This window comes from Myotis davidii, unplaced genomic scaffold, assembly GCF_000327345.1.
Source record: "Myotis davidii unplaced genomic scaffold, ASM32734v1 scaffold75, whole genome shotgun sequence".
NCBI lineage: Eukaryota > Metazoa > Chordata > Mammalia > Chiroptera > Vespertilionidae > Myotis > Myotis davidii.
Genome location: NW_006286977.1, coordinates 1,159,688 through 1,169,607, shown reverse-complemented (window position 1 = coordinate 1,169,607; position 9,920 = coordinate 1,159,688). Strand labels below are relative to the sequence as shown.

The 9,920-nt window shown below is 51.9% G+C and overlaps 1 protein-coding gene across 1 annotated transcript in view; it reads right to left on the bottom strand.

The window, feature by feature from the left end:
- Positions 1-1,170, bottom strand: part of ZBP1 (Z-DNA binding protein 1) — a 9,598-nt gene extending 8,428 nt beyond the window's left edge. Inside the window, exon 1 of the mRNA XM_015560728.1 lies at positions 1,113-1,170. Coding sequence (XP_015416214.1) covers positions 1,113-1,170 — 58 coding nt within the window. The remainder of the gene's footprint in view (positions 1-1,112) is intronic.
- Positions 1,171-9,920: the final 8,750 nt, after the last annotated feature.

The window sequence follows — 9,920 nt, the reverse complement described above, 5'->3', positions numbered from 1 at the left end:
AGCCCCCAACCCCCAGCCCACAGCCCCCAGCCCACAGCCTCCAGCCCACAGCCGGCAGCCCTCATGGGCACCCTAGAACCCAGTGATTGCTCAGTGCGGCCCCTCTGCTGGGGCCTTGGGAGTGAAGCTCTCAGAGGGAGAGGGCAGAGGGGGAATGTGTCTCTTATCAAAGCGGCTTGTGCTGCTTCTCAAAATGAGTCTAAAGAGGGCGCTCAGCCCCCAGCATTGGCCGGAGGCCCTGAGGTGTTTGCCTTTCAGGGCCTTGGTGGTCTCAGGTGTGAAATGGGAACAGGGCAGTGCTCACCACTGAGGTGATTGCGAAATGCCTGGGGCGTGTGGCCAGGTACCGTGGGCGGAGCCAGCCTCCAGCCCAGCCCACACACTCCTCTTCCTGGGCCCTGTGTGCTCCTGGGTATGGTCGCTACCATTGCTGTAATCAGTCCCCCCAGCCCCCCACCATCCCTTGGGAGGGAGTGCTAGTACCTGTCTCATCGATGTCTGCAGACGCCTAGGCCATGCTGACAGCAGCGGCTAGGAGCCCGGGGAGACTTGGGGGCCCTGAGAAGGCAGGCTGGTCGAGGCTGGTGTCCCTGTGTGGCCGAGGCTGGGGCTTCTGGCAGCTGTGACGGGAGGCTGGCTTCACGGGCAGGCACCAGCTGTTTACACCCCGGAAACAGGCCTAGAAAGCCGGGACTGATCAGCATTGTGGAGAAAAAGAAAACGAAACTTCTGTGTGTGGCTTTCGGAAGAAACAAAATTGAAAGCAGAATCGATGAGTAAGAGGAAGTGGACTAGATGCTGGAGGGTAGAGCTGAGTAACTTCCAGGTGCCCACTGATGTCCACCCCCCTCCCCCCAGAGGCTAGGACCCTGGGTACCCATGATCGTGTGCACTTCAAAATGACAACTCTCGTTAATGAGCACCTACCGTGTGCTGTCAAATCTCATGGGCCCTCTACTCACCTACAGGGTGGGGACTAGCACTGGCCTCTTCTCTTAGTGAGGTCACTTGTTCAAGGCCACAGACATGCTTGGGCCCTAACCCAGCCCCTCCCCACATGTACTGGCTCTGTGACCGTGGGCACGTTATTTAAGCTGTCTGTCTCCGCTTACTTCCAGTCACAGTCATGAGCACCACTGGGTGCCCGCATGTGTCAGGCAAAACACCCATCGCTTTCCTGGGTGATCCCCAAGCCGTCCGGAGCCATGTTCTCTTTCAGGTAATAGAGGGGAAACAGGCCTCCAGAAATGCAGGGCGCTGTGTGAGGCAGTCACGAGGATCAAGAACGCAGCCCAGGAAGTCCCTGGGCCCCAGGTCCCAGCGCAGAGCCTGGGCGGGCTAGGGACAGCCCCGCTCCCTCGGGGCACACTCACCGGGCAGCTGTTCTGCAAACGCCGAAGTGCAGAACAACAGCGACAGCAGCGAGCGAGCGGGTCCCGGGCTCGCCCAGAGGCGGCCTTTGCAGAGCAAGCAGAGGTCCTGGTGCCCACCCAGTCCACAGCAGATCGGCTCACTCCAACCTCCGGGGCGGGCCGAGAGTCCCCCCCCCACCCCCCCGTGATGTCATTGGCAGGGTGCAGTGGTGGAAAGTGAGACCACGCCATAAAACCAGGAAACCACAAGCGTGCTTTTGTTTCCCTTTTGTGTAAATCCGAAGAAACCCGTATCTCTATACGCACTGACGAGGTTAACCTTAAAGGCAGGGTGGTTGCGGGTGTGGAGGAAGATTGTGGAAAGGGCTATGGGTGAGCCCCGGTGGATGCTGGGAGGCGCCGTGCCGGGACCGGCCACCAGGTGGCGCCCGCTCACCAACCCGGGCGCTGGCCCACCTCCCCCTGGCCCCTCCGATTGAGGGGGGACCTCCCACCCATCATCTCCCCGGGGAAACCTGCGTCCATCTGGCCCGTCCTCTCCTCCTCTGGGTGCAAGCAGCAAGCCCAGGCCTTGACCCAGGTGCCTGGCCTCTGGGGCTTGCAGGCCAGGCTGAGGGCGAGCTTCCTCCTGAGGGTCCAGTTGGCTTCTGGAAGGACTACTTGTGTTTCGGTGGCGACGGCTGGCCACCGGGCAGTGTTTGGATGGCCCTTCCTGTCCCCACTGCCCCATCCCGAAGCCACGTGTGGCCTCCGCCCTGGCTCTCTGAGTGGTCCCGGACCCTGCGGCAGGAGCCCCTGGGAAAGGCCAGCGCCTGAGAGGTGCCGCCTGGACAAGGGCCCTGTCTCGCCTTCTTCCCCAGGGCAGGCCCTGCTTCTCGCTGTGGGTCAGGACCGCTCTGAGCCTTGGTTTCTTCAACTGTAAAACAGAGATGATAAAGAAGAAGCATGTCTATGTGATACTCGGTAGGTTCTCACAAGTTAGAAAATGTGCTGGGTGCATCTCTACCATATAACTTTGGGCAAAAGAAAAAAAAAGGCGAGAGAGAGAGAGAGAGAGAGAGAGAGAGAGAGAGAGAAAGAGAGAGAGAAACAGTTGAACATGGGTGGGTTCCAACTTCCCTAGCATTGCACAGCACGTCTAGAATTCATGGGAGCCATGAACCTGCTGTAGTGTCTCGCCACACTGAGCAGGATTCTCACTTTTGAAGATTTGGATTATCTTCTATTTCTCTTCTCAGTTTAAGAGATTTTCAAGGTAATTTTGACTTTAAAGATGGTCTTTAACCGAAATATCAGTGGCTTACACCATCCAGACCCTTCTTTCTTTTTTTCTCCTCAAACAGTCTGATAGGTGGGTGGTCCAGGTTTGGTGTGGCACATCATGAGGTTAGGACCCAGGCCCCTTCTATCTTGTTGCTCTGCCATTGTGGCCTCCATTCCAAGATTGGCCTTGAGTTCTAGAATGGCTGCTTAAGCTCCAGCCATCACATCTGCATTCCTTCCAGCAGGAAGAAGGAAGGGGAAGAAGGGCATGTATCTCTCTTTGAAGAACACTTGCAAGTTGCAAATATTCCACTCACATCCCATTCAGTTCGTGTCCCGGCAAGGGAGGCTGGGGGGAAATGGTTTTTATGCTGGGCCGCAATGCACCCAGCTAAAATTGGGGCTTCTAGTACTTAAAATACGGGACAACAGATATTGGAGGACACCTAGCTATCCCTTCCATTGAGAGGCTCAGGTGTTCTCCGTGGAAGGAGCGAAGGTACCTCCTCTGTGCCTTTAGGTGTGGCCATTCGTGGGGCCTATTTAGCGATAGGTCTGAGTTCAAGGGCAGTTTCCACACTCTCAGAGCCTGCCGCCCAGGGTGGAAGGCAAAAGGGGAGAGGAAGGGAGACAGGGACACCAGTTCCCCCTTACCTCCCTAGGAAGGGCCTCAAAGGCCACAGGAAATCCCAGATGGCACCACTGACTGCTGGATCCCAAACCTCCTTTTGCCCTGAAAAGCAGACTTGTTTTCTATGGCTTGTGTTTTTCTAGAAACTGTTAGGAACTCTCTGCCCAAACCAGATGCTGATGACACGTTACTGATCTCGAATCTTTAGATGTCTCCCTCGCTCTCTTTTTGAAGAGATATGTTTACCGCACATCATGTTGAAACCCAGTCTCCTTTCTCCCAGGCAGCCTGGATGTTATCTTCACATTTCCCCTGTGCATTCATCTCGAGGGTCAGAAGGCACCCAGTGAGGGAAATGACATGTCTTTGGTCAAGGGCAAAGGTCAGAGAGCTGGAGGTGGCCAGAGGAGATTGCACAAGGTCCCAGGAGGTAGAGGAGGAGGGAGAGAAACCTAGACCAAGCAAAGCTGCTGCGTCAAAGGCTCTGATTGCTGCCCTTCAAGACGGAGCTTGGTCACCCATGTCCCTAAAGTCAGGCAAACCTGGGGCTCTGGTCCTGGCACCCCCACCTTTTAGCTCTGTGCCCGGAGCAAGCCACCACTCATTCTGAGCCTCAGTTGTGGGATTGTTGTTCAATGAGATCATGGCCTAAAGGTGCTAGCGGAGCACTGAGCACGTAGCATGTGCTCATTACACAGGAGCTGGTTATGTCATCATTATAGGATCTGCAGCTGTCCCCCTCTCAGGTGACGGAGCAGTCCCATTTATTCAGTAGGTCATTCACCAAATGATTTCTGTGCCTTCTTAATCCCAGGCCACACCTTGGGGCCTGCCTGGGGAAGGGGGAGCAGAGAAAGGCCCCTCACTGGTTCCTGGTTCTGCTTCCCACTCTGGCGGCAGAAGAGGCCACATTGCCCAGTCCAGGGATTGACAGGTGGTTTAGGTTGAGTCCCGGGTCCTCCCATCCCCAACTCTCAGCAGCGGTGGATAGGCAGGTGGTACTGAGTTAGGGAGCTGGGCAGGGCTGGGAATTAACGGTGGTAGTATAACTTGAGATTTTTCCCAGGGACAAAGGAAGGAGAACTGGAGGATTTTCACCCCAGGGGAGATGGGGATTTGGAAAGGTGTCCTGGGGCTGAAAGTGGGCAAGGGAGAGGGGTGTGGCCAGCACTGGGCTGCTTGGGCCCTTTCCTCTCCCACCAACTCTTTTCGGAAAGTCAGCAAATATACTGGAATAAACTCACATCTAACTTTCATTTTTATATTCAAACTAGAGGCCCATTGCACGAAGAGATTCACGCACTAGGCCTTCCTTCCCCTGGCTGCCGGCACCAGTTTTCCTCCGGCACCCGGGACCCAGGCCTTCGCTCTGGCCGCAGTGGAGAAGGCAAGCCTCTTCAGTCGTCTTCAGTCCGGCCGGAGCCTTCAGTCTTTGCTCCGTGCCTGGATATGTTGAGCTGATTTGCATACTCATACTCATCCTGATTGGCTGGTGGGCATAGCAGAGTGACACCAGTTTGCATGTTTCTCTTTTATTAGTGTAGATGATTTCTAAAAATAATTTCATTTCCAAAATTATTTGCCTACAGGAAACTCATTTAATTACAATTGGCCACAAATCCTTCACCGAGTGTCCAGGAGTCTTGGGAATTCTCTCAAAGTGGGGCGACTTCACTTGTAAATTTGTTTCAAACAATTAAGTGTAATGAAATTTTTTTATGATGATTAAATGGAACAATTAGTGAGCTTGACATGTTAGGTTTTCTAGGCTTTTAGTTAAACACGTATGGCTCCCGAATGTGCGATGCTTCCCCTGCCCCTGTATTTTGCAGCTCAAACATTTTCAAAGGCGTCTGGAAGCCAGAGGTGCTAAGACTGTCACGCCCAGAAGGGAAAATGAAGGCAATGGGGAAACACATGATAAGAGAGAGGAGTCCCCGGGGTTGTGGCCCGGGGTGAGTGCTGGTGGCGGTTTCAGAGGGGCGGGATTTGAATCTGGATCAGATAGCCACAGCACCAGCCAAATGGCTCCGCTTTGGTGGCTCCGCTGGCCACCCCTGTGAAGAGCAGGCCGGAGAAGCCGAACACCATGGATCTAAAACAATCCGGTTTTAAACTTGTTCGCTCAATCAAGTTAGATGCTTTTAAAGACAAATTTAATTATTCTGAGCTCAATGAAAGCCTTTTAATAAGCTGAACACCATGATTTCAGTCTCTGCCCGCAGGGCCACCAGTCAAGGCAAGGCGGGAGCACAGAGGGGAGAGAGGGGAGTTGGTGGAGGGGATGTGGGAGGAAATGTGGGGGAGGGGCACAGGGTCCCAGCAGGAGGCCCGCATGCCATGCACACACACGCACACAGACACACATGTGCACACACAGTTGGGCATTTGTTTTAGAAATGTATTTGCACATGTAAACCCATCATTTGTTCCAAAGCATCTGATTGTGAAGCTTTTTATAATATTTTGTTTTATTTTTGGAAGCAGCTCTTTTTCTTCGGGACAACTGTACAGAGTGCGAAGGAAAACGCGAGCGGCTTGGCAGACGCCCTGTGTGCTCTGCCTCCCTCGCTGGCTCACACTTTCCTCGCGCTCTGAGCGTCCCGTCGATGCCTGCGACAGGAAGCCAGACACACATGCTGAAACAATTTCAACAAATACCAACTCAGAACCAACTCCCAGGGCTGGTGCTGGTGCTTCTGCCTCCCCGCTGGTGCGAAGGCGACAGCTCGGCTGCCCAGTGCGAGAGTTGCCGTGTTTATAAACAGCTTTCTTTTTCAGCATTAACGCATTCGCTTGTCCAGTGTAATGGCCTCTGCTGTTTTTATTTTTAAGATATATTTTTATTGATTTCAGAGAGGGAAGGAGGGAGAGGAAGAGAGAGACAGAAACATCAATAATGAAAATCATCGATCGGCTGCCTCCTGCATGCCCCCTACTAGGGACTGAGCCCACAACCCAGGCATGAGCCCTGACCAGGAATCAAACTGTAACCTGGGTCATAGGTCAACACTCAACCACTGAGCCATGCCAGCTGGGTGGCGCTTGCTGTTTTTAGCTACCTAGCACACAACCTCCTTCTTCTGGTAAAATTGCCCCAATTTTCCTTTTATATTGATTGATTTTAGAGGGTCAGAAGAAGGGAGAGAGAGGGGAGAGAGAAAGAGAGAGAGAGAGAGAGAGAGAGAGAGAGAGAGAAACATTGATTTGTTATTCTACTTATTCATGCGTTCATTGGTTGATTTTGTATGTGCCCTGCCCAGGGATTGAACCCACAACCTTGGCATATGAGGATGACACTCTAACCAACTGAGCTGTCCTGGGAGGACTCTCAATTTTCCTTTTGAGAATCACTTCTCTCCCTTCTCAATCCATGTGGATGGAAGGGAGCTGACCCCACCTCCAGGTTCAGGATAGGGCATGTGCCCAAACCTGGCCAATCAGAGCACTTGCTTCTGTGGCTCAGTTTAGGGATGGGCATGTGATCTAAGCCAAGCCAATGGGATTTAATTCAGGGACTTTTGGTAGAAGCATTGGAAACCAATTTCTTCTCGTTTGATTTAGAGCTCTCAGAAATGAACTGGGAAGAAGACACCACCAGGACAGGAGAATCTGCTTGAAAGGAGAACCAGTAGACAGATGAGAAGCTTGATGGTGAGGGACAGACACCTTCCTACGTTGCATGTGCACATCTGTACCTGGTGGTGTGTGATCTAGCCCAGCTCTGGCCTGTTCCTTTTCAGTTACAAAAGTCAACAATTCAGACCTAGTAAACATGTTCAACAGGGTTGCAGGATACAATATCCTATCTAAAGGATAAAGAGGGAATATGCAAATTGACCATCATGCCATCACAGATATGGCGGCACCCATAGCCACAAGATGGCGGCGCCCAGTCCCCTCAGCCCTGCCGGAGTCCCCAGTCCTTTCAACCCCGCTGAGGGGGTGGCAGGTGTGCCATGCAGCTGGACCCACCCTCAGCCCCGCAGCCGCCCAGGGCCAGCCTGAGGTGCAGGCAAGCCTCGGATGGTGGCTGCCCAGCCGCCCAGGGCCGCCTGAGGCTCAGGTAACCAGGGCCGGCCGAGGCTTGTGCTACTGGCAGTGACAGCAGCAGAAGTATGATGGGGGCGTTGCCTTCTCCTGATCACCAGGTCGCCTCCCACCCCTGAGGGCTCCCTTAGCAGGCCGGGCTAAGGGACCACCCCTCCAGTGCATGAATTTTCAAGCACCAGGCCTCTAATCATCATATAAAAATCAACCGTATACTTACAGACTAGCAGCGAAAGATTCAAAGTAAAATTTGGAAAAAAAAATTCCATTTACTAAAGAATCAAAAAGAACAAATTACTTAGAAATAAATTTAGCACCCTCCCCCCCAACCATTCAAGACTTATACTGAAAACAACAAACCATCACTGAAAGGAAGTTAAATAAATTCTACGTAAGTGGAAAGGCCTCCTGCACTCATGAGTCGGAAGACTTAATATCCTGAAGGCAGCCATAGTCCCCAAACTGACCTTTACAGATCCAAGGTCATCCTTATCGATACCCCAGCTGGCTGTTGTGCAAAAACTGAAAAGCCAATCCTCAAATTCATAAGAATCCTGGGATATGCAAAATGATCTTGAAATATGAGAACAGAATTGGAGGATTCATGAAAGTTCCTGCAAAGTTACCATAACAAGGACTGGGTAGAGCTGATGTAAGAGACGCAGCTCAGTGAAATCGAATTGAGAGCCCAGAAATAAGACCTACCATTGTGGTGGGTTGATTTTGACAAGGATGCTGAGACAACTGAATAGGGCAAAGAAGAGGCTTCAACAGATGATGCAAGGAAAACTGGACACATCTGTGCAGAAGAAAGGATTTGCACTCCTACCTTATGCCAAGTGCAAAAATTAACTCAAAACAGATCAAAGACCAAATAGAAGAGCTAACCCTAGAAACCTCTTAGAGGAAACAGGTGTAAATCTGCATAACCTTGAGTTTGGACAATGGTTTCTTCAATATAATATAACACCAAGAAACCAATCTACATAATGAAGAGCCAGGGTCATAACCACCCAAGGCTTGACCAGATCAGAAGTCAGTGCTGGTTCGCAACCCAGCACTGACTGTGGGTGCTTTGGGAGCCCCGACCCAGCACTGACTACCAAGGGGGCTGCAGATCAGACTCAGAGAGAGGTCTGCAGAGAGAGAGGCAGGGTCTGATCCATAGCCTCTGTGGCAGCCGTTGATCAGAACTTGCCTTTCTTTCTCTCCTGGCCTGGCCAACAGCCATGTCTCCATTTCTCTCCAGGCCTCCACCGGGGCTGCTGATCAGTCCTGCCTTTCTGATCAGGCCCCGTTGATAGGCCCAGAGATGCTGACTGGCATAGAAACTGATCAGTCAGAACCAAATCTGGGTCAACTGTGAGGAGCGAATGGTTGCCTAGGAGGTGGAGCTTTTGATGCTGACTGGCATAGAAACTGACCAATCAGAACCAAATTGGCCATTAGAGGAGGGCAGCTGGGGCAAGATCAGGCCAGCAGGGGAGGGCAGTTAGGGGTGATCAGGGAGGCAGAGGCAGTTAGGGGCTATCAGGCAGGCAGGCAGAGAGGTTAGGGGCGACCAGGCAGGCAGGCAGGCAGGTGAGTGGTTAGGAGCCAGCAGTCCCAGATTGTGAGAGGGATGTCCAGCTGGTTGTTAGACATCCCCTGAGGGGTCCCCAATTGGAATGGGTGCAGGCTGGGCTGAGGGAACCCCACCCCCCCGCATGAATTTTGTGCACCAGGCCTCTAGTAAATAAATAAGCTGGACTTCATGAAAATTAAAAACTGTTGTGCTTCAAAGAACACTCAAGAAAGTAAAAAGAAAACACAAAGAATGGGAGAGTTTTCCTGCAAACTATATCTAGCAGGGATCTAGTATCCAGAATACAGACATATTACAATTCAACAATAGAAGACAGGTCACCCAAATAGAAGATGGGCAAAGGGCCCTGGTGTGGATCAGTTGGTTGGAGCATCATCCCTGTTGGGACATGTACAGGCGGCAACTGATCAATGTTTCTCTCTCACCTCTCCCTCTCCCTCTCCCTCTCCCTTTTCCTCTCTCTAGGTTCAATAAAAAAAAAAAAAATGGGCAAAGGGTTTGAATATACGTTTCCCCAAAGAAGAAATGCAAACATTCAATAATTAGGTCAGCGGTTCTCAACCTGTGGGTCACGGCCCCTTTGGGGGTCGAATGACCCTTTCATAGGGTCGCCTAAGACAGTGGTCGGCAAACTGTGGCTTGCGAGCCACATGCGGCTCTTTGGCCTCTTGAATGTGGCCATGAAGTTTCAATCGCACTGTACATGCACGCCCACACGTGGTATTTTGTGGAAGAGCCACACTCAAGGGGCCGCAGTTTGCCGATCACTGGCCTAAGACCATCAGAAAACACATATATAATTACGTGTTGTTTTTGTGATTAATCACTATGCTTTAATTATGTTCAATTTGTAACAATGAAATTGGGGGTCACCACAACATGAGGAACTGTATTAAAGGGTCACAGCATTAGGAAGGTTGAGAACCACCGAATTAGGTGAAAACATGCCCGCCATCGTTCATCCTCAGGGAAATGCGAGTCAAAACCACAGTGAGATTCCACCTCACCCCCACCAGGA